The sequence below is a fragment of the Peromyscus maniculatus genome, chromosome 12 (assembly GCF_049852395.1).
Source record: "Peromyscus maniculatus bairdii isolate BWxNUB_F1_BW_parent chromosome 12, HU_Pman_BW_mat_3.1, whole genome shotgun sequence".
In the NCBI taxonomy this organism is placed as follows: Eukaryota; Metazoa; Chordata; class Mammalia; order Rodentia; family Cricetidae; genus Peromyscus; species Peromyscus maniculatus.
This window is the reverse complement of record NC_134863.1, coordinates 8301381-8325874: the sequence shown is the minus strand read 5'-3', so window position 1 is coordinate 8325874 and position 24494 is coordinate 8301381. Positions and strand designations below refer to the sequence as shown.

The window sequence follows — 24494 nt, the reverse complement described above, 5'->3', positions numbered from 1 at the left end:
CATAGTTCCTGCTACTCTCTGGAAGCTACAAAGGCTACTCAGCCCGTTTGCCCCAGGGGCCCCAGCCCTGGTCATCTCTGGAGAACAGACTCAGTTGCGTCCCCTGTCATGCTACACAGGTAAGGACATTGATGAACAAAACTGCCCTTATTTTAGGCTCTTTTCATAAATGGAACCAGAAGCACGTTGTCCTTCTCAGCAGCCATTTTGCATGCTTGCCCTGCAGTGAATATGTAGTGAACATGCCAAGGTCAAGCTGCTGATTCTGCTCACGCGTGCCATCTGTGTGCACACTCCCGCCTTCAGAGCCCAGGGCAGCCCATGCTAGTACTGCTTCGTTTATGACCTGCGGAATCGCTGTTTCCCACCCACACAGAGGCCTCGCCTGCTTTCATCCAGGTCAACACATTGTTGTCTGAGCCAGGCCAGCAGTGGAGCTCTGGTTCACCAGCAGAGACACGGGTCACTCCTGCCTCTCGGGGGGCCTTTCTCTGCTGTTCCTACTGCGCCCAGGTGTCTCGTGGTGTGGGGCTGTGGGTAGATCGGGTGGGTGCCGCTGGCAGTTCTCTGGACCATCTTTGTTCCCGCTCTTCCAGTAGAAGAGCGCTCACCAAAACTCCACAGGCATGTCTGTCATCTCGGAATGCATCAGACACTCCAACTGTAACTGTTGGTTCAGCGGGCTTCCTCTGACTTTCCACACCAAGGCCGTTCACATAAACACACACACACACACACACACACACACACACAATTATTTTCCAGTTCTTTGTGTGTTAGGTCCACCATCCCTGAGCATTGCTGTTGCTGTTTTCTTGGCCGTGGGTCGCATTTTCAGCTCCTCCTGTCTAGGAATCTCATCTTGTGTGCTGTAAACTGGCAGCAGTGTTGTTGAACGTCTGCATTTTCTTGTCTTCTTTTAGTGGCATTCGAGTTTGGCTGTCAGTTGCTGTTAAATTTTTCAGAGTTCTTTCTCAGCTATTCTAGGAATAGGTTTGAAGTATCCCAGATCCTATGCCTGGCTTGGAGCTGAGCTTCTCCTACGACACCCAAATCCTCATCCACACTCTTCCTAGTCTGGATCATCAGCATTCTCTTGTCTTCTGGCACTTTGCAAAGTCTGGGATTTCCATGTGCCTTCCAGAGTCCCAGGCAGCCATCCCAGGCCTCTGGGGTCTAGCCTGCACAAGTGAGTTAGTCGTAAGCCCTGTATGGATTTCGAGAGCTCAGCTCAGCTCCCTCCACTTCAAATTCTACCCACTGCTGGTAGGAAGCTCCTAGTTCCTTTTTTAAATTTTTTTTTTATTTTACTTCTTTACATTTATTTGTTTGTTTAGGCATGGGGGCACAGACTTCTTGCCCTCATCCCAACAACCAAGTCCTCCAGAAAGAGGTCAGACATGTTTGTGTCTTTCAGGCAGCAAATTCCCATTGAGAGTAAATATAGCACAGCCTTGTGAGGGCACTCCCTTTGATCTGTATTGGATTGTTAACTTGGTTTTGCTAATTGTCTTCAGCACTGTTCTATTACTGTGAAGAGACATCATGACCACAGCAACTCTGAGAAAAGAAAACATTTAACTGGAGGCTTGTTTACAGTTTCAGAGGCTTAGTCCATTATCATCAAGGTAGGGGGTATGGCCTCAGGCTTGATGCTGGAGAATTAGTTGAGAGCTACATCCTCATCTGCAGGCAGAGCCAGACTGCCTGGGCCTAGCATATGGACTTTTGAAACCTCAAAGCCTACCCCAGTGACACATCTCCTCCAACAAGGCCACACTTTGTAATCTTTTCAAACAGTGCTACTGATGACTAAGCATTCCAATATATGAGCCTTTAGAGGCCATTCTTATTTATTTAAACCGCCACATTTCGCTCCTTGGCCTCCACCAGTTTGAAGCCATATCATAATGCAAAATTGTGTTCTGTCCCACAAAATTGTGTTCTGTCCCACTTCAGAAGTCACCATCGTCTTTCACAGTCTCGGGATTGCGTAAGAGTCCAAAATTCAAAGTCTCTTCTGAGACTCAAGGCAATCTCTTAACTGAAATCCCCCTGTGAAATCACAATTAAAAAGCAAATCACATACTTGAAACATACAATAGCACAGAATATACATTATGGTTCTGGGGCGGGGGGCGGGGGGGCATAGTGAGGAAATATTGGACCAAAGAAAAACCAAAAACCACATGGGCAAACTCCAAGCTCTCCATCTCCAGGTCTGATGTCAAGGCACTCTTCAGATCTACAGCTCCTTTCAGCTTTGTTGACTGCCACACACTTGCCTCTCTCCTTGTCTCTGTTCCACTCCCTATTAGCAGCTTTCCTTGGCAGGTGTCCCACGACTCTGGCATCTTCAACATCTCGGGGTCTCCAACACAATCCAGGCTTCACTTTCACAGCTATATACAATGGTCTCTCTGGGGCTCCCTGCAAAGACATCCCTGACACATGCCTGGCCTTGGCAGCTTTCCTTAACCACAGAGGGAGATTCCACAACCCCCTTCTTGTATCCTTGACTTCAAAGCTAGAACCACATGGCCAAAGCTGCCAGCTTCCGCTGCCTGATGGGGCTGGAACTTGGCCCCATCTCCCATTACATTTGTGTCAGCTTTCCGTTTTCAGTGGTTTCCTTCACTGCTTAGTCCTCTAATTCCTTTTCACAAGTTGGAAGCTTAGAAGGGTGGGGTCTGGCCCTGAGGTCACCTCTCCCTTTATTCCATCGAGCATCAGGCTTTTCTTGAAGCTTTTTATCTCCTGTGCACTAGACCTAGCTCTACTATACTTCCTGGTGCTCCTTTTCTCCTCAGACTGTACATTTATATTTTTCTCTTTGTCCAGTTTACTCCTTTTCATTATAAATCTGCTTAAGAGTGGTCACTAATAACCACGCAACAGAGTCAACACTAGGCTGTCTTGAAACCTCTTCTGCCACAGCCATTAATACAAAATTCTTCAATTTAGCCTCAGGCAGATTTTTAAGACAGGGGCAAAAAGCAGCCACATTCTTTGCCAAAATATCACAAGAATAGTCTCTAGGCCACTTACTAATATTCTTTCCCTCTGAAACTTCTTGAGCTGGGCCTCCACTGTTCAACTTGCCTTCACACTGTCTTCCATGCTCCTACTAGGATGGCCCATTGACCACCACCCATCCCAAAGCATCCAACCACTTTTCTGAGTCCCAAAGTCTTCTAAATTCTTCCAGTGAGCAGCATAGTGAGGCCTATCACAGCAGTGCACCATTCCCTGGTCCCAACTTCTCCCTTAGTTACTGTTCGATTGATGTGAAAGAGATACCATGACCACAGCAACTCTTAGAAAACATTTAATTGGGGGCTTGCTTATAGTTTCAGAGGCTTGGTCCGTGATCATCAGGGCAGGAAGCATGGCAGCAGGCATGGTAGGGATGGTGCTGGAGAAGTGGTTGAGAACTACATCCTGATCTATAGGCAAAGGGGTTGGGGGACTGGACCTAGCATGGCCTTTTGAAATCTCAAAGCCCCTGTGACACACTTCCTTCAACAAGACCACACCTCCTAATCCTTCTCAAGTAGTGCCATTCCCTGATGACTAAGCATTCAAATATATGAGCCTATGGGGGCCACTGTTATTTAAACCACCACACTAATTTTAGAGCTAAACCCATGATTCTGGTTTCTTCTCTGTACCTCTTATCAGGCCATCATTTCTAGGCATGTTTGGTTCTGATAGGCAGGAATGTCAGAGCCAAATGCAACCCAGAACTCAGGACTCTGGTAGAATAATCATGAAGGATTCAGCCCCCCAGGGGAGTACTGTCACAGCCCTGAGCAGCCCATCAAGGTAACTGTTTGACTTTTTCCTAAGTAGAAACCATCAGTGAGGTGATTAGAGGGTAGCAGGCCTTGACTTTATATATCTGAAAATGAAGTCTTTCCCTCTTCAGAGTCATTTTTTAAGTAAGACCAAACATTTGGCCAGCAATGACAAGAAGAAGGGGTTTTTGACTAATAGAACAATGCCATCCTTTAAGATGTCGTCTTTGTAATTCTGCTTCCCATAACAGGTCTTGAAAATTTTCCCCTTTGAACAAAAAGAGAAAGCAGTATGGACAGGCCATAATATCTACCCTTGTGGTAGAACTTGTAGTCTGCTTAGGAACGTGCCCTGGGGTCCCAGCCTCACTGTGAGTCTTCTCTGCTGGCGCTGTCCTTTTCATCTGTTACAGACAATCCAGCCTCTGGGTAACGGTGACTGAGTACTGTGCATTATAGTGAGGTGGCACCCCCTTCCTAGGAGGCAGGGTGGTAGGCAGGCTTGAATGAATTTGGCCGAAATGCTACATTACATGTCTAAGCCTTCAAAGTTCACTCTGAGGATGTCAAACCAGCTTCCAGAACCCGCTCTGGCGTGACAGACCACCAGCGTTTGTCTCCCGGGTGGCGTCTTTCACGGTAGGTTAGGCCAGGCGTAGCCAAGCTGTGCAGCGTAGAGCACGTGGGTTTCAGGAACATCGCACTAGTTCAGGGGCATTCTGGGGTGACAGGGAAAGCACAAAATGGGCAGATTAAACAGCACACAACATCCGCTCGCAAGCTGAGCGCCAGAGCAGGTCTGTGGGCCCAGCTCTGGGGAGACAGAGGCAGGTGGGGATCCCTGAAGCCGGGTTAAGGGCTCCAGATTCAGTAAGAGACTCCATGTCCAAGGGGGAAGGAAAAAAAAAAGAGGCGAGAGACTTTCAGAGGCCCCCACATGAATATGGGGCCTTCAGCATTTCACACAGAAACACTGCTTCCTTTGTGATGAAACAGCATTTAGTGACACTTGGCTCTTGGGTGACCTGGAAGGCACTTGGCAGGTGCAGAGTCAGCACCCCAGCAAATTGGGCAGCCAAATTTGCCTGTGGGAAACCCATAATGCCTTGTAACTTCATGTCACCTTCTGTCTGCCACAGATGTAGTGTAGTGGCTCACCCTGTCGCGTACAGACAGTACGTTAGCGTGTCAGAACCTCAGTCTCCTGCCACGTACAAACTGTAAATCCCTCCACCTTGGGGTTGCGCTGTGTCCTTAAACATGGAGGCATCTGACGGGAGACCAAGAGCCCTCTGGGCAGCAGGAAGACTCCGTCTCCCCTCTCCCCCCCCTCCGCCCCCCCCCCAGCTGCAGCTTGGGAACATTGCTCCACTTCATAGAGAAGACGATGACTCTCAAGGGCAGCACACTGATGAGTGTCACTAATGTGTGGTGTCAGAGCCGGGTTCCGAGTCCGCCCTGGGGCCGCAGATGGCGTGGTCAGCACAGTGTGGCACAGCGGGTTTACATGAGCCTCGAGGCTCCTCCCTGCAGTTAGCTTGGCTCTGCACTCGACCCGCTTTCCTCCCAGCTAGCTTCCTCCCTCATCCCCCTTGTGAAGGCCTGATGGGATGAGCCTTGATGTCCCAGAGCAGAATCACAGAGGCCGCCCGTGTGAGTGACCCTGCCAGGCCCCTTTCTGCTCTTTGCGCTGCTTGTGAGTGACTTTTGGTCAGCGTCTCTCAGCCTGATAACGAGACCACCACGACAGGCAAAAGAAGTCCCTGGAACTGGATTGCCTCCCTGCAGCTCTGCGCTCCACCACCAGTGTGACCTTTGGCACATTGGTGAAGTAACAAAGCATCCCTCCTAGGTGCGGTGGGGATGATGGGACGGTGCATGGGATGCCTTGCACCACGGCTGCCACTCGGCAGCGACACTGAGCCGCAGCAGCCCTGATGGCTGTTCCTCTTTACACGTCACAGAAGCTTCAGCCAGGGCGGCCCGCATCTGCCCATTCGACTGTGAAAGGTCATTGTGTCACCGTCACCCTAGAGCATCATGTCCTGCCCGGGGCATCAGTCTCGGGCAGCTTACAGCCTGATGTGTTATTTCATTATCTAATTCGTCATTAGATAATGTGACCAATGAAGTTCTGAGTCACTGGGACCTAAGAGGGCCCGAAGGGTCAGGTGCTCAGGGCGAGAGCATACCGTGCTGGACACTCAGGAAGGGCACTTTCTGTTTGCAGAGCAGGAGCTGCCGTCTGCTCTTACCTTTGAGGCCGAGGTTTCTTTTTAACGAAACGGTTGGAGCTCTAGGTTGAAACAGCTCAGATGGTAGGTAGCAAAAGCCTGGCTGAGGGCTGCAGCCGATTATAGTGTTAACAGATTCCCAAGTGAAGCTGAGGACAGGCAGGAGAAAAGCAGAAATAGTGTTTTCGTGGCATTCATACTCCAACACATTATGGTTCTGCCCAAGTACACCGAGCACCCAACAAGGCATGTTGGGTGGGAAGACGATTAAGAAATGAAATCTTCACATATGGATCGTGAGCAAGAAGTGAACAGGCAGAGTGCAGCCCCATGTGCCCGTCAGTGCTCTTGGGTGTGCTTGGAAGGCTCCCAGGCAGGCTCCCATGCAGGCTCCCATACAGGCTCCCTTAACTCCCGTCCCTCCTGGGAGCCCAGCCTGCAGGGTGGCGGTGACTCAGATGCTTCTGCTGTGGGTCCCGAATGCCCGGGTTGGTTTTCTCTGGCGGATGTAATTACAGCTCGCTCACACCACGTCTGTGAGTCACCCAGCTTTGCAGCATGCTGGCATGCGGTGCTCACCTCATGCCTTTCCCCAGGGCTCTCACAGATCTCGCCAAGACCTCATTTCTTTACTTTAATGCTGAGCCTTGCAGATCGTTTCCGGGGGCACCGCTTCTTCCCCCAAATGTCCAGTTGCAGTTGAATTTCCAGCCCTGAGCAGTGGACGTCATCACACTGCTGTACGTGAGCACCGGTCACTTCTCTTCTCTTGTGACTGGGGTCATCAGCCCTACCTAGTTCCATGCTAGGATGGTTTGGGACGTGGGAAGGGCTGTGTGTTATGGCTTGCCACACTGCTTGGGTTATTGGTCGGGGGTTTTTTTCCTCCCATTTTCTTTTTAATTTAAATTGTAAATTTTTTAGAAATATGTGAATATTTCCATCTCTTCCACCATTCCCTCTCCCCTCTAACTCCTCCTGTGTCCCTACTCCCCCTCAAATTCATGACCTCCTTTAATTATTGTTACATGTATACATACATGCGTCTTGTACACACATGCATGCATACACCCCATTGACTCCATTTCATGTCATTTGTGTACACAGGTGCTCAGGGTTGATCACTGGGATTGGATAGCCTATCGAGGGACTTGCCCCTGGAGAAAACTGATTCTCCCTTCCTCAGCAGCCACTGATTGCCTGCAGCTCTTCATCTGGGGTAGAGTCTTTTAGAACTGTCCCATCCACGTTGGCATGTCAGCTGGTGGTGTCATTATTCAGGTCTTGTTCAGGCGGCCATACCGCTGAGGTCTCATGGTGCAGCAGCGTTCCCGGAAGGTCTAGAAGACACGCTCTTGCAGCAGGCATCGTGACTCTTTCCACCCCTCCTGTGTAGTGTCCCCGAAGGCCTTGGGTGTACAGGTAGCATTGTAGACGTACAGCTGGGTGCTGCTGCAGAATACAGTCAGAAGTGACACTGACTGAGACATGGCAAGAGGAGGCTCTCCTCTAGGCCTGTGACCTCTCTGCCTGCGGGTAGCTGGCTAGGTTTATGGTGCCAGGTGTGAACTCCCTCCTTAAGCTCAATTGGAGGTTGATAATCAGTCACAATGGTTAGCCAGTCAGTAAACAATGACAACAGGTGTAGGTGAGAATGTGGACACCCTTTATTCACTCCTGATGGTGTTCCTAACGGTAGCCACTGAGGAAATCAGTGTGGTGAATTCTTTAAAAAAAAAAAAAAAAAAAAAAAAAAAAAAAAAAAAAAGCTAGAAGTAGATATGACGAGTATGCAAAAGCCTCAACATCCTTCTCCACAGATACATGCTCAGCCATGTTCACTTCCACTCTATTCACAATACCTAAGAAATGGGCCTTTTAAGAATAGCTTAAAAGGCCCTTCAGCTGAGATAATAGAAATGTGATATATAGACTATGGGATACTATTCAGCTGTAAAGAGAAATGAAATCATGAAAATTTTCAGGTAAATATATAGAACTGGAAGGTATTGTACTAAGTGAATACCAATGCCATATAGTCTCTCTCTCTCTCATATGGATCCTAGCTCTGGATCTTTAGCATTGAGTATATATCATAAAATTAAAGCCCCCAAAGCAGAAAGGAACCACGGGCAGTACAGCAGGAGCACTAGGGAGGGGCAGGTGGGACGCGGGCTTTGATTTGCATTTGCTTGATTGCTAAGGATGTTAAACATTTGGTGGGGGTGGGGAGGGGCGCATACAGGGTCTCACTATGTAGCCCTAACTGGCTGGCCTCTAACTCACAGACACCCACTGCCTTCTGGGATTAAAGGTATGTGCCACCGTGCCCCGAGTTGAACAACACTTTTGAGGGTATTTCTTAGCCATTTTTATTTCATTTTTGAGACCTCGCTGTTCAGATCTATAGCCTGTTTTTTAGTTGACTTGTTTTGTTTGTTTTACTGTGTTTTGAGTTCTGTGTAGTCTGGATATTAATCCTCTCTCAGCAGCATAGATGGCAAAGGTTCTTTTCTACTCTGGGCGTCCTCTCCACTTGCTTGGTTCCCTTGCTGTGAAGCATTTTAGTTTTATGGAGTCTCATTTGTGAGCTGTGGCCTTAATTTTCCTGCACCTTTATGTTGTAGGAGAAGTTTAGAATGTTGTTGTTGTTTTCTATAGGGATTTTAGTTGGGGTTGCATTGAATTTGGTAGGATGGTCATTTTCACAGTATTGCTTCTAGTAATCCATGAACATAGGAGGTCTTTCCACCCTCTAGTGTCTTCCTCAATCTCTTTCTTCAGAGGTTTTTAAGTTTCCATCGTAGAGATATTTTTTACCTACTTGGTTATGTTCATTCCTAGATATTTTAATTTTTGAGGCTGTTGTGAACGGAAGCATGTCCGTGATCTGTTTCTTAGATCCCTTGCTATTGGCATATAGAAAGCCTGTGATTTAACTTGGTTTTGTATCCTGCCTCTGCTGAAAGTATGCTCATTTCTAGAAGTTTCTGGGTGGAATTCCTGTTGCTCCCACTTTGACTTTGTGCCTGACACCGACTTGGCAGATGAGTCCTCATCAAATGAGTTCTGTGCAACCTCTTTCCCCGAATCCCATTTCCCTCCAGGGCTGTCGGGTTGGCGGTGCCTCCAGTCGGCTGCCCTAGTTGGCTTTGGTTGGCAGTGAGAGCCATGATGGGCTTCAGTAAACACCACTGTGTTCCTTGAAGCTCCCGTGCCCTAAATACGCATCGTCTCATGGTGCCCACACCCCCGGATGGCACGTGGTAGCAGTGCTCTGAACTACATTGTAGCTTGGGCCGGGTGGTGCTCCCAGGAAGCTGCTGAGCAGATGAGAGCTCAGGTGTCCTGCCCCAATCCACTGCTCCTTCTACCAGGCACTTCCAGCTCAAGACACTCACTCACAGTTACTGCTACCATTATTAAGCATCTGTAAGTCTCAGATATCTCTGCAGAGTTTCACGGACAACAGAACAGACTGAGAGAACCACTCAGCCAGAATCCAGGAAGAGCCAATTCTGCCGTCAGAAGCCATGCCCGTCTCTCTGTGCTGCAGGGGGTTTGTGGGGAACTGTTGAATAAGAAAGGGCTAAGAGTGTTGTCGTGCACCTTTCCTATCCTCCTGTCATCTGATGGGCAGATGTTTATTCTAAAGCTGCTGCAGGCTGAGCTTGGTGCCAGCGAGCAGGCTGCCCTGCCTGGCCCCATACTCTCCCCATGCCCCTTCTTGTTCCCTGGCCTCGTCACTGTGGCCCCTGCACTGAGCTTCAGTGCTCCGTTTCTGGGTCTCCGGTCACATTAGGACAGGTCCCATGAAGGCACATGATGGAGACTGGCTGTGTATGCCAGACCCGCGGGCTCCTCTGTATCTTCTGAGTGCCAGCCCTGTGAGAGCTCTTGGGGTCCTGGGCATGGCTTCTTCCAGCTGCTCAGCCATTTCCTATCGGAAGCTCTGATCAGTTTCCCTGTGTTAGCACAAGTCAGGAGCACCCCACCCTGCTCAGAGCGAGCGCAGGTGACTCACCTGAGACTGTGTGGGTAGTGACTGTGGAAGGCAGTGTCAGCCTCCCCCCCCCCCCCAGGCACAGCACAGACCTCCAGCCCCAGCATCTTCAGTGGCACAGGCCTTCCTTCATTGCTTTCCTGACATTTAAAAATACTTTTCCCAAACCGGATTAAATAAAATTACTGGTTTGGCTGACATGTAGGACAAACATACCCGCGATCACAGGAACCTTTACAAAGTCCAGCTGTGGGATTGACAGCTCAAAATGAGTCACGATGTGGGATTTAGCAAATGTTTGCTGCACAGAGTGCTGAGGACAAATAAGATGGAGGGCTGAGCCAGGCGTGGTGACCCTGTCTGAGGCCCCACTCTCACGGCTGAACTGTTGGTTACCGGTAGTTGAGAGGTGAGGTAATCGCTGCCTTCAGCTGTGGGTCCATTGATGACCCACCCAGGCTCCACTTCGAATCCAATGGCACACAGATGGCCCTGGCTAAACCAGACCAACCCAAAAGCCATAAACCTGGGGACAGAACTGATACAGATGGGAAGAGTGTGGTAGGGATGGGAGGCAGACAAGAGGGTGTCTGGAAGAGAGCAATCCGAATTTTTTGAAGAATAAAAACTTCTGCCCAGGGAGCTATTGGCGATTGGTGGATGCCTTAGTTACTGTTCTGTCACTGTGAAGATGCCCCAGGACCAAGACAACTTACAAAAGGAGGCACTGTCCATCCCCAGGGCCTGACACAGGAGGATCTCTAGAAATCCCAGTCCATGAGGCTGGAGGTAGTAGACGGGAGCCAGTCAGCACCTCAGAGTCTCTTGGCCACAGCTAGATGTGCAGCCTTCTGTGCACACCTGTTTGCCAGAAGCTCGGTCCACCCTCACTGTCCTCGCATTAGAGGAATGGAGTTCAGATCCTCACCTCAGCTGTTGTGTGCACTAACGGTCGCTGCCATCTAAAACTCGTTGCTCTCAGCTCAGGAAGTGCTCATGGCAGGCGAGCACCTGCCAGGTCCTTCAACAGCCAGCTGTCTCATTTCCCCTCGAGTCACTTTACTGTGTGTGGCTCTGGCCATTCATGGGGTACCACCGTCCTGCAGTGGCTCTACTCCTAGATGGTCTCGGGGCTCGCACCATACCCCGGGAGGCAATTTCTTGGTACCTAGAGTGACAGGCTCATGTTCGAAGAGAGAACCTGTCACTTTCAGTGATATGTCCTTCACTGTTGTAGGATGTTGTCTTAGTTACCGCTCTGTTGCTGTGAGGAGACACCACGGCCAAGGCAACTTACAGATGAAGCATCTAATTGAGAGGTTGCTTAGGATTTCAGAGGGTCAGTCTGTGGCAGGAGCACAGTGGCAGCAGGCATGCATGGTGCTGGAGCAGTAGCTGAGAACTGAAATCTGACCTGAAAGTGGCGGGTAGAAAGTGAGGTGTGGGCTTTTGAAAGTTCAAAGCCCACCCACAGCGATACACCTTCTCCAACAAGGCCACACCTCCTAATCCTTCCCAAAGAGTTCCACTAACTGGGGACCAAGCACTCAAATACATGAGCCTATGGGGCCATTCTCAGTCAGACCACCACAGATACCTTATTAGAAATCCCTTCTTAGCCGGGCGGTGGTGGCGCACGCCTTTAATCCCAGCACTCGGGAGGCAGAGCCAGGCGGATCTCTGTGAGTTCGAGGCCAGCCTGGGCTACCAAGTGAGTTCCAGGAAAGGCGCAAAGCTACACAGAGAAACCCTGTCTCAAAAAACCAAAAAAAAAAAAAAAAGAAAAAAAAAAGAAATCCCTTCTCGTGGCAGCTTCGAGAAATTTAAAGGCCTAATAGAGAAATGGCACCTGGGCAAGGCCAGAGCTCAGTGCCAACCCTGCCAATTCACCTGGGTATGCTATGTGACTGGAAAAATGTCCTCTGTGTGCATGTGTGTGTTACATGTTTTATTGGACAAACCTCCCAACTGTCTTCAATTTACATGGCCCTATTTACATGGTAAAAATGTAAAGTGTTCAATCCAGTAAGATTCAAACAAACCATTTAGCAAGGACACTATGGTCTGGTTAAACAATCTTAGCAAGGATCACTAGGGCACATGTGAACCCAGCAAATGTTGAAAGCAACATAACTAATTGAGTTATCTTGGAAAAAAAGTGCTAATTAATTGGCTGGATACAGTTGAACCAGGAGCTAAGACATCAAATAACCTAAACGTACCCTGTCAACATCAGGACACCATAAGGAACAGTGCAGATACCATCCCCCTCAGCGCTTGAGGTGGGTGTCTTCAAACCCCGCCCCATACCTGCTAGCCCAAATCTGCTTTTATTACTAAAATATGTATCTTACATCCCAGGCTGGCTCAGAGCAAACGGTTCTCCTGCCCTAGCCCCCCACACTGAGGAGTCTCCATTGGACAAACGGCCCCACATTGTGGGGTCTCCATTGGATACTGTCATCAAGAGTCAGCGTTTAATAACACCCTGAGCAGTTCTACGCATTGAAGACCGAGACTCGCTGGGTCAGAAACTACGGAATGAACCTTATCCAGGACGTCTGCACTTCTGACTCAGGCAGCAAACTCCCAAGGGCAGGCACTGGTGTATCCCACGTGCTCTACAGTATTTCCCAGGGGCTTGATGACGTGGTTCTGTTTTTAGCAGTAGCATTCTACTACCCTGCGACATGACCTTCACTTTCCTAAAAAAGATCTTAATTGCTTCCAAAATATATCGGCTGGAATAAAATGAGAAAAATCTAGGTTTTGTAAAACTGCAAGTCTGTGAGAAATAAGATAAAGCCAACATTTGTCTCAGCCCACAGAAATAGTTGCCACCAAGTTCTCTTCAGCACTGTTTCTCTGGCAGCAGACCGTTTCATCTAAACAAGGTGGCATACACTGTCCCAGCTGCTCGGGAGGCAGAGATGGCCTAATGCATGTGTGAGGCCAGCTTTGCCTGCACAGGGAGACCTGGTGTAGGTCGGGGGAGGGATGGACGAGGAAGGACGGAAGCACCATTAGTAACGAAACGTAAGAGATGACAATGTCCAGCGCAGGTTTTCTTCTACAGGGCCTGGGGAAGTGGCCAGGCCCTACCTCTGCATTTCCCGTCATGATCTTAGGATTCTGCATGAAGTGTAGTGTCCTGACATTTGATGCCGGTTTACACAAGTATCTCCACAGGGGACAGCTTTCCTTGCCGTCACTGCGTCTTTTTTAAATGGCCTGACTTCCCCAGTGTTTGACTAGTTCTGTTGGTTGTTTTTCTTGGACTCTTCTGGGAGCTCACCACTCGACTCCCAAATAAAACACACATGGAGGCTTATTACTACTTATAAATGCTGGGCTTTAGCTTGACTTATTTCTAGCCAGCTTTCCTTAACTTAAATTATCCCATCTACCTTTTACCTCAGGGCTTTTTCCTTTTCTTATTTCTGTATATCTTTCTTTCGCCGTGGCTGGCTGTGTGGCTGTGTGGCTATGTGGCTGTGTGGCTGTGTAGCTGTGTGGCTGGCTGTGTGGCTGTGTGGCTGGCTGTGTGGCTGTGTGGCTGGCTGTGTGGCTGGCTGTGTGGCTGTGTGGCTGGCTGTGTGGCTGGCTGTGTGGCTGTGTGGCTGGCTGTGTGGCTGGCTGTGTGGCTGTGTGGCTGGCTGTGTGGCTGTGTGGCTGGCTGTGTGGCTGTGTGGCTGGCCCCTAGTGTCCTCCTCTCCTGTTCTCTTTCTTTCCTCATGCTTCTCCCAGATTTCTCCTTCTCTTCATTCTCTCTGCCTGCCAGCCCCGCCTATCCTTTCTCCTGCTTGCTGTTGGCCGTTCAGTTCTTATTAGGCCAATCAGGTGTTTTAAACAGGCACAGTAACGCAGCTTCACAGAGTTAAGCCAGACATAAAAGAACACAACACTGTCTTTGCATCATTAAACACATGTTCCACAGCACAAAGGCAACACACCTTAAACTAATATCCACAAGTCTCTTCTTTGTTTGCTTCTTGCTGGACCCTTCTTTATTGAACCCTCTTGTGTGTTAGTTTCAACTTTCAGCTTGACACCACCTAGAGTCTAGAGGAAGAATTAATCTCAGGTTAGCCCATGGGTGTGTCTTGATTGTTAATTGACCGACCCCACACCCACCCGTGGAGTCCCCCTTTTTCCTCAGTGTCATTGGCCACCAGTCCACGAGGACAAAGGAACGGGAACAGAAAGCTTTGTACACGGTCTGTGGCTACAGTGGAGATGGCCCCCTGGGATGTGACTTTGGTGACAGCTCAACTCTATTCCAGAGTGGAGGGGATGCACAGCCTTGGAGTGGTAGCTGGGGCAGACCCTATTTTCCATTAGGTGGCACCCTCCTGTCATACAGCTGCATTAGTGGCCGCAGGGCCCCACGGAAAGAGCTGGAGCACATTACTTAATCACCATGTGGGCTGCGGGGAAGAGCGTTTGCAGGGAGCTGGGTCAAGGGTCATCCTTGAGAGAAGTCAGGCATCCTGGGCCTAGAGACATCCTCCAGATAAGGCCAGGTAAAAAGAGCAGGAAGCCCCCTGCTGGGGCGGGGCAGGGGTCCTCCATGTTGTGCTGAGCCCTGGGGGAGCTGCTAAGTTAGGGTAGACTGCAACATCTGACCAGCAGGCCTCCCCACACTCCCCTACCACTCTCATCCCCTCACCCATACCCACACCCACTGCTACCACATCCGCCGCCCCCGCAGGGGGAGAGAGCTAGCTTCTAGGAGGCAAGGACAATGCTTCTGCCCTGACTGTGGACGCGTGATGCTTTAGTGTCCTGCCTTGACTTCCCTGAAATAATGGACTGAAACCTGGATTGTAAACCTCATAATCCGTCTTCCCTAAGTTGCTCTTTATCAGGGCATCGGTCACAGTAGCAGAGACGAAGCCAGGACACCTCGCCACCCGATAACCAGGGATGGTCCCTTATATGGGGCGTGGCAGAGGTATAGAGTGGCCAGTCCAGGACATGTGCCTCCCTCCCTCCCCACCTGCCCTGCGCCCAGCCTGGGCACGAGTGCTAACGGATCTGAAAGAGACGCTGGGTTGTGCCTTTCAGTGTTGTGCCTGAACCGTGTGCCATTTCCCCCCTGGGCTGTGGTTTGAGCCAGGCTTGGTGGGTTTCTCAGACTTCAGGTCTTAGAACCTCATTGGACATCTTATAAAATCTATCAGACGTGTGATGTATACTCTTTCCAGTCTCATTTTTCCTACCAAATAGCATTGAGGCCAAGCGGTTCTTAAAAAGTGTCAAGGCAGCTCTCAGGTTGTGGTGGGCTCCTTCATCTGTCTGCAAGATCCAGTGAAATGAGTGTGCCCAAATGAGAGCCAGCCCCAAGAGGTCCCCCCCATCCTCCTCATCCACTCTGCATTTCTCAAGCCACCTCCCCAGCCAGCCATACTGTCACATGCATCAAGGAGGAGGTAGCCATAAGCTAGAACAGCTAGGACATTGTGTTTGGGGAGATGTGAGCCCTCTTCTCTTCAGAGGCTGCCTTCTGGAGCTTCTGACTTCCTTTCCTCCCGCTGGAAGACAGCTGGGGTACCTGCCGGCCGGGCCAGCAAGGCGGGTCTCACACAGCGCCGTTTCCATTCCCAGCCCCAGGCAGCTGTCTCCTGGGGGAGGCGCAAATGTTAAGAGAAAGAAGCCAGCCATTTCTAGAAGACAAAGGCAACTTACATGATGTCTTAAAGTTTCTGTATATCATGCCACTTTAAGTTCACATCTGGGTCAGCGAGACACCTCGGCGGGGAAAGGTTACTGCCACCAGACCTGACGAAGCTGGGTTCCGTCCTAGGGCTCACACGGGAGAAAGATGAACCGGACTCCTGTGAGTTGTTCTGTGACCTCCACTCAGGAAGCATGGCATGCACACATACCCCAGATTGATTGATTAATCAATTAATCAATTAACTAGTTAATATCATTCTAGAGGGAAAATAAACCTGCCAGGACCTTTCTCATGGAGTGCTCCCCAGGAATGCCGTGATGGCCCACTGGAGGCACGCAGCAGCCAGGGCCACGCGTGTGCTCGGTGATGGTACTAGTTGTGTGTCTGCACCAGGCCTCGGGCCTTACCCTCCGGCTTAATGTCATCCCCACAGCTTCAGCACTGAAGCCCCTCCGGTCACACATGTGAGGCGCCTGCTTGAGAACCCCTTTTCCTGTCTGCCTGACGGGTTCACAGTGTGAGGCAACAGCAGAGTTTTTACTAGCCTAATGCACAAATAGGAAACCTCTAACCGAGGCTGTCTCTGGGGTGTAGTTACAGCAGCTAGCATGACTGAGCCCTAGCCGAGTGGGAGGCAGACTGTCCTCTAGCGTAACTGTCAGTGACCTCCCAAGGGTCACCTCCAGAGGAGTGAAGTGACAAGGTCACGCGAGGTGAGTGCTGGTGTTCAGACAGCTGCCGACCCCCGGGCTCCTTGCCTGGAACCCTCTCCCCTCCCCAGGTGTGAGTTAGGCAAGGTCTGCAGCACTGCCAGGCCCTGGGGGTTGCGGGACGGACGGACGGATGACAGAGGTGCTCCAGCATCCCCTCTTGAAGCTGCCGCAGACTGGTCTTGCAGCCAGAGTTACAAGGAACAAGCCAATGACAAAGGAGGGCTGTGTGGGAGCCACATTAGGTGACGGGTGTGGGTGGACCAAAGGCACTCGGCCCAGAAGCCCTCAGGGAGGTCACGGTGTGGGGAGTTTAGAGGTCATGGTGTGGAAAGGTCCACCGAGAGAGGATCGGGCTGGGAGGACCATCAAAGCGGGCCTTCAGAAGGTCAGGCCGCTTCTTCTGGATGCTCGAACAAATCTCCCAGCCGCCAGGACTATCATTTTCTTCAGACACATGAGGGAACCACTGTGTCTTGCTCCATCCACGTGAGGAAGGTCAGAGGCTGCCCGGGGACAGACATGTCAATACTGACCTGACCGTTCTTTATTCCCTAGGCAAACCCCGAGCCTGCTCTGGATCCACAGCAAATGCAAGCCTTTGATCAGCTCTGCCGGCTCTACCGAGGAAGTTCCCGGGTAATGGTTCAGGGTTGATGCCTCTGTTTCCGTTCTGTAGTTGACTGAAGTCTTGCTTCCAGCTCTAGCTTGGAAGGTGCCCCCTCGTGCCTCTTCTGACCACTCGGCCCCCCAGGCCTGGCCCCAAGAGCACTCAGAACGTGGTGTGAGGGCAAAGACACCAGAGAGGCATCTGTTACTTACCTCCTGGGGGCCGTGACGGCGCAGAGGGCTGTGCCTGGCCTGTCTCCATCGAGAACAGGCTAGAAGCCTATTTCCTCCTTCAGGAGGACTTGGTTTACATCTGAGACCCCAAACCTGCCCCACAGCCAGGCCCTCCCCAACATCTGCTGTAGCTGGATCCGGGCCATGGAAGACAGCACTAAGCAACAGTGGCCGGAACTCACGGAAGTATAAGTGCAGCAAGCCAGGACGCCATCCCTGATCCCCCGGGTCTCCCCCAGCTCGAGGCTTGTGCTCACTTAGTTCAGCACGGTTGGTCCAGCTCTGGCCACTGCTTCCACATGCCAGCTAGCAAGCAGAGTAAAAGGAAGACGAGGCTAGCCCTCTCTTCAAGAACAGTGGGCAGAAGTTGTCCATACTACTTCCCTCATCTACTGAGTAGGTCTGTGGCCTCCGAGCTAGCTGCAGTGAGGACTGCGGAACTGAACATGGGCTGAACTCTCTCTCGGTCTCCTACAACTTGGGAAGAGAGTGCAGACCTGAAGGGTGCTAGCAGTCAGTACCACACAGGCATCCATGGCAGGCCCAAGTGCTTCCCTGGGCTCTCAGCCTGCCTTCCTTGCCTAGTGCCTACGTCAGGAGTGGCCCCTGTCCCATCCAGTCATCAAGAGCACAGGCCTGGTGGCACCCCGGGCTCAGCCTCCCCCTGGGAAAGCCTGGAAGCATCTTTTCTGCACTCGCAGACACTTTTCTTCCAGACTGCCCATGCTCTGGGTAAGCAGACCCAGAGGCGTGACCACCGAGGCTGTGCAGGTCTGGCTGGCGAGCACCTCTTGTCCCTCCCCTCTGCATGGCCCCTGCTGGCTCCCAGCCGCTTGAAGAACTGTCCGCTCCCCCATGCCAGGCCACACCCACCTCTCACTGCGTCCCAGCTGCCTCTGGGCACGCAGCCCAGCTCTCACTCCGTTCCCGGGCAGACACGGGGAGAAAGGGGCACTCCCTCCGGAGTCGTTGGTCTGGACAGAGGTTCTTAGTTCTGGAAACTTCCAGGATCTCCCGAATGGGACCCTGCAGTTTGACTGAACTGGCTGGTGTCACTCTGTCCCTTCTGTCCTTCCTGCCACCAGGCTCTGACCAGGAACTGGAGTCAGAATCTCCATTCCGCTCCACACACTGAGCCTTCCTCAGGGCCAGTGACTTCCTCCTCACTACAGTACAGGAGGAGGCTACAGCAAGACTCCTAAGAAACAGGGGCGTGGTTGGTGGTTGCTCTCTCTGCCATGGTGGAGAACGCGGGGGCCCCTTGAGGACAGCATCCATCGCCTGTTCTTTTGGGAACCTTGGGCACAGTCTCCTCACAGCCCCTCACAAGCTGGGTGGATCCGCGTGGAAGTGCCATGGATGTGGCTCCAGCACAAGAAAGTCTTACCCTGCAGGGCACCTGCGGAAGCCCTGGCCCAGTGCATGAGCCAGCCTCCATCATAGGCCCTGGCCCAGTGCGTGAGCCAGCCTCCATCACAGGCCCTGGCCCAGTGCGTGAGCCAGCCTCCATCACAGGCCACCTGGCAGGCTGGAGGCTCACAGCCACCGTGTGAGTGAGCAGTGACTGAGTGTTCCGGTCTGCTCTCACTCGGCTGCTGTGATAAACACCGTGACGCAAAGCACCGGGGAGGAAAGCATTTACTTCAGCCTCGGGGTTTCAGTCCGTCATCAAGGGAAGGCAGGGCAGGAACCCGGGGGCAGAAACCCGGGGGCAGGAACCCGGAGGCAGGAACGGAAGCAGAGGTCCTGGAGGAACGCTGCTTACCGGCTTGCTCTCCGGCTTCCTCAGCTACCCTTCTTCTTTAGCCCAGGCCCACCTGCCTAGGGGGGACACCGGCTGCCGTGGGCCAGACCCCCCCCCATTAATGAATAATTAAGAGAATGGCCCCACAGACCTGCCCACAGGCCAGTCTGATGGAGGTCGTCCTTCAGTTGAGGGGCCCCCTTCCCAGAGGACAAGTTGTCAGGTTGACAGCTGAAGCTGATTGGCAGTGAGTGTGAGCTGCTGAGCCCAGACTGAGGACTGAGTTACCGTTGATATATTGGTACTTAGAACTTAGAGCTCCACTCGGCTCCCTCAGTATTGCAGCCAGGGGTTATATTGTCAGCCAAATGGCAACACGAGCTCTGTACCATTATTGCTTGTGTGATGGGAGCCCCCTTGTCAGAGATCAGAACAGCTGGAAGTCAGGGCAGGCAGGCAGGTGATGGGAACGCAACCTCCAGAAGGCAAGACCACAGGCAGCTTGGCTGAACAGAAATTGCCACGTGGATCTGAGTTTGAATCCTACCCTATCACTCATAGCTGGGTGGCCCAGAGAGCCACTCCTTGGGGTTCTGTGAAGGACTAGAAATGTCACCTTTGAAAAGCAGCCAGCCTTCCTGGCCCTGGAGACAATTGCCTGTGGCTTGCAGAGATTACCAGGGGCTGTCTGGTGCCAGGAGACAGATGCACACAGTCGCCCTGAGCAGTTGGAAGGCTTACTTACAACTTCTCCTCCCCTGGGGCGGTCCCTACAGAAAGGAGTTCATCCTGTGAGGCCTCAGCAGCTTTCCCAAGAAGAGTGAGTGGCCTTAGGGCGCCAGGCTCCATCTCCAGGCCCCATCCACTGTTCCGGGCTGGCACCCTGGCCCTGAGTCTCCCTTCAGGCTAGCACTGGGAGAGTCCAGGTGTTGCCGCTTAGCAGGCAGGAGGTCTCAGCCCCTGGGTATGGACTCATCTCCTCTGATCGTCAAAGGCATCTGAGCGCCAGGCTGCCAGGCTCTTGCTTGCAGAAAGCCAGGTAGGGGAGAGGAGGCAACCAAGGTGCACAGCCTGGCATCATCTCAGTCAGCCAAGGTGCACAGCCTGGCATCCCAGTCAGCCAAGGTGCACAGCCTGGCATCAGTCAACCAAGGTGCATAGCCTGGCATCCCAGTCAACCAAGGTGCACAGCCTGGCATCCCAGTCAACCAAGGTGCACAGCCTGGCATCCCAGTCAACCAAGGTGCACAGCCTGGCATCTCAGGGAGCCTGCAGGAAGGTTTCCTCCTGGCCGGTGTTTCAGAACTAAACCACTTGCAGACCAGAGGTGGTGCCAAGGCCATTGGTGGATATATACAGCTGTGAGTAGGGAGGTGTGTTTGGAGGAGAGGTGGGATCCACGAGTGCCACTCGGTGGCCAAACCAAATTGGTGGCGGATGTCCAGGTTACCGTAGAGAGAGGTAAAAGCCAGTGGTAATCATTCTGGGCCACGAACCTCAAAGTAAAGGTACCAGAGGAAGCCTCTGGGAGAGATGTGGGGAATGCCCAGTCTACATGGAGGCCGTGCACAGGGAGGGCCGCTGTGCCGCAGCGCTCCCACCCCAGCAGCCTCCTCTTGTGCAGAGGCACACCCCTTTCCTGAGATCCACACTTGGGACCCACACTGAGTTTTTTCACTCCCCCACAAGGTAGCGCTGGCTCTCTTTAGGCAGAGGATCGGGACCCTCTCCGCCGCTGCCTCCCTCCCACACCTCACGCGTGTCCTCCTCTTCTTCGCAGCTGGCCCTCCTGACGGAACTCTCCCAGAACCGTGGCGGCGACAGCTGCAGGCCGTTTGCAGGCTCCCAGAGCGGCCCTGCCTTCAGCAGTGTCTTCCAGAACGAGAACTTCCAGCTGCAGCTCGCACCTCCGCCTCTGGCTGAAGACTGAGGCCTCCCTGGGAGAGCCCGGCACTCCCTGGGGCAGGACGACTCAGCCTCTGCCTCCCGCACCCCTGCACAGAGGCCCTGAGGAGGGCCCTTGAACCCGCCCTCCCATCTCAGTGTAGTGTCCCCGTGGTAACATCAGTCCAGCAGACAGGCTGGTTTCACTCTGCCCAGCCCTTTAGAAAAGAACATTTACCCAATGGCATTCCATATAAGTAACATGGGAGTCGGGCGGGATGGAGGGCACATTGCTGTGGAAAGCAAAGCTTGGCCTGGAAAGAGCGGCAGTCTGGGAACCAGCCATGCCTGTTGATGTTTGTGAAACCCCTGTGGGCAGGAGACCTGCCCTTCAAAACAATAAACGTCTCAGTGTTTGGGTCCCACGTGCCTCCCAGTCCCCAGCTGTCAATCTGTCGAGTCAGGGACCAGAACGCTGTTCAGACAAGCAGCTCTATCACAGGTTTCATCCACTTGGGCCTCATCACCCAGACACCCCTGTGGCCAGGTCAGGGTGGCCAAGGAGAGAGGAGTGTGGGCATGCTGGGTCCTGGACCTTTACATCATTGCATGGCATCCATACAGCCCATCGTGCCCAGAGATTCAGATGGCCCTTGTGATTGGTTCAGCTCTCAGGGTCAGCTAAGCAAACCTCCGGGAAACAGATGTGCAAAGCCTGCTCCCGCCATGCATCAACGTGCTTGGAGGTTTGGACCTCACCCTCATGGAGGGGTACCCCCTGCAAGAACTGCAAATGTTCTGCCTGCAGAAAAGGCTGCAGGGTGGTTTTTCCTCACCTGAGGGGAGTGCATGGAGACTCCCTGCTCTCTGGTCCAGGCTCAACCGACATACAGAAGCAGTAGGGCAGGGGTCTCAAGAGCCCTCCTGGCACATCTGGAGTAGATGTGGCACCTCTTAGTGCCAGGTTCACTGAGGCCCCAGGCCTGGCATCTGGAAGCCCATCCCTGTCCCTTTTCCTAGCAGTTTCCACCAAGTGGTGTCTTGAGGTTCCAGTTCCAAATGTTGCTGGGGACAGACTCATCTGAAGGAGTCTCTAGAGGCAGCAAACTCTGGCTCTGTGGACCTTGTGACAGAGCAGGACCTCTCCAGGAGGTGTGAGGTGTGAAGCCAAGCTCAGAGGTGGAGCAGGCTGTTCTCCACTCAGGGCTGACTCCCAGCCATCTGTCTGTCTCTGTGTCATCCATTTATTTTCTGATGTCCATGTACCCCCCCACCCCTCCCCACCCCCGTTGTTCTCGCTTTATTGCTTAGGGCAGGACTTTCCCTGAAACAGATGCTCACTGATTGGCTAAGCTGAGAGCTCCCAGGATGCACCCGTCTCTGTCCCTCCGTGCTGGGGTTCCAGGCACACGCAGCCCAGCCGTGCCTAGCTTCTGTGTAGGTTTCGGGGATTCAGACTCGGGTCCTCACACTCACATAGTGAACACTCTTACCCACAGAGCCGTCTCCCTGCCCACCCCCAACTGCATTTCTAGGTCCCACTGCTGCCCCTTAGCTGGGAGACCCTTAAGCTAACCCTTTGGGAGGGAGGGCAGGCCCTGGTCTGTACTTCAGCCACGCTGGCACCCGGGGTGGCCAGAAACCTCAGTGCTGGCCACAGCTTGCGTCTGGGCAGGCGAGGCCCCTGTATGGAACTCCCTGACAACTGTGAGGCTCGGGCCAGAAGGCGCTGCCACAGAGAGACACCATTAGGGACAGCATACCCCCCTCTTCCCAAGGACCCCCCAAAGCTAAGGAAGGCTGTTGGGTCCTCTGGAAAGCTCCAGCCACAGCAAAGCTCCCAGGGATGTATGAGAAAATGTTTTCCAAAGGTGTGGCCCAGTATGGCTGCCAGGAGGGGAGGAGGCGCTGTGGGAGGAAAGCCCGCTCACCCGCTCATCCGCTCATCCGTGGTGCCTGCTTTAGTGGATAAATAATTCAGAGCACTGGGGATCCTTTTAGAGCGGGATTTCCACCCAGCACTGTCTGCAGGGGGAAAAATGGTTCCCAAAGCTGCAGCTGTGCCCAGCGCAAAAGAAAGGCCTCCTGCAGTGTGGCCTTCTGGGTAGGTCAGGACCACTCCAGGGGAGGTCAGAGCACAGATGAGCTCCTGGGGCTGCCCCAGCATGGAAGTGCCTGTCCCCTCCTCCCCAGGGCACCCAGGCTTCTCTGCACATCCTCTCTGGAGTCAGTCTCTCTCTCTCTCTCTCTCTCTCTCTCTCTCTCTCTCTCTCTCTCTCTCTCTCTCTCTCTCTCTCTCTCTCTCACACACACACACACACACACACACACACACACACACACGAGGGAAACAGCGTTTGGCTCCCACCTTGTCCGTGCTCCAGGGAGCACTCCCGTGGTGCTGTTCATGGGGCTTGTTAATCCTCCTGCCTCTGCTTCTGCTTAGGGCAGGAGGATGTGCGCTTTGTTCTGTTGGCACAGTCTGAGTGCCAAGCGTGTGCCGGGCTCGCTTCAAACAGGTCACTCCTGTTCCTAAAGTCACCACCCTTCCTAGGTGTGGACAGAAATGTTCACAAACCCAGTGTATAGCATGAGCATATCATGTCAACCACATAGAGATGACCTGCAGGGCAGATGGTCCACCCCCAGGTCAGTCAGTACCCTGACTCCTAACAGCACAATGTGCCTGCTCACTGGGATTATACACAGGTTCATGTGTGTGTGTGTGTGGGGGGGGGGTCCTGTCAAACACTGACTCCTGAACAGCATTCCATCGTGACTAAACTAACTTATCCCATGCAGGTGGGCCTCTAGGACAGTAGGTGCTGGCCTGTTACCATTCTGGTGCCCGACTTCTGTGAACATACGTGCATTTGTTTCTATTACTTATGAACTCAGGGATGATTTCGCAACGCCAAGGGGTAGGTTAAGGCTTCTCAGTAACTTTCTGAATGGCCACATGAAGTTAGAGCTTCAGAAGCACGGCCGGATGGAAATAGTTCACACCGCCTACCCCAAACTTCCTTCCTAAGTCTCCCTCTCCGAGCAAGGCTCTGTCCCCCATCGGCCTCCTGTCCCCCATCACAACCAGGGAGTAGTTGGCTCCTGACCCTGGTAGGACCCACTTTAAGCTGCTGGTTGGAGCTGGGCGCAGCTGGGACTGGAGGGGTGGGTGGACGGTAGCTTCACACTACAGCACTTTTCCATAACGGAGAAGCCAGTCACACCCCATTCCTGCATCTGCTCCCTTAGAACAAAACAGTTACAAATTGGTTCTTTGAAAAGCCATATCTCAGCCCTCAGAAAAACTTAGGGGCCTGGTAGCTCGCCTAATCTGGCCTCTCCCTCTAGAAGAATGAGTTGGCCCATCATTCAACACCCCCATGCCCTACTTCACCTTTACCCAAGTTGGCGGTTTCCATCACCACAACCACTCCCCGCTGCCAAGGTTGCCACTGCTGACCCTCCAGGGCTGAGGCAGACTGGGGTCCACATAGATGATCAGGGAAAATAGGGCATATCTGGCATTCATGGCCTCTTGGTGACCCAATGGGGAGACACCAAGTTGTGGGGTAGAATTGACCCCTGAGAGTCCTAGT

At 52.5% G+C, this 24494-nt stretch overlaps 1 protein-coding gene across 8 annotated transcripts in view; it reads left to right on the top strand.

Moving 5' to 3' along the window:
• Positions 1 to 21325, top strand: part of Vps8 (VPS8 subunit of CORVET complex) — a 252801-nt gene extending 231476 nt beyond the window's left edge. For 7 of the 8 annotated variants that reach the window (XM_076548542.1, XM_076548544.1, XM_076548543.1 and 4 more), the window contains 2 exons: positions 16983 to 17063; positions 20792 to 21325. In XM_076548542.1, the coding sequence (XP_076404657.1) occupies positions 16983 to 17063; positions 20792 to 20941 (231 nt within the window). In that variant the 3' untranslated portion in view covers positions 20942 to 21325. The remainder of the gene's footprint in view (positions 1 to 16982; positions 17064 to 20791) is intronic. The other variant, XM_076548546.1, reaches the window with a different exon arrangement.
• Positions 21326 to 24494: the final 3169 nt, after the last annotated feature.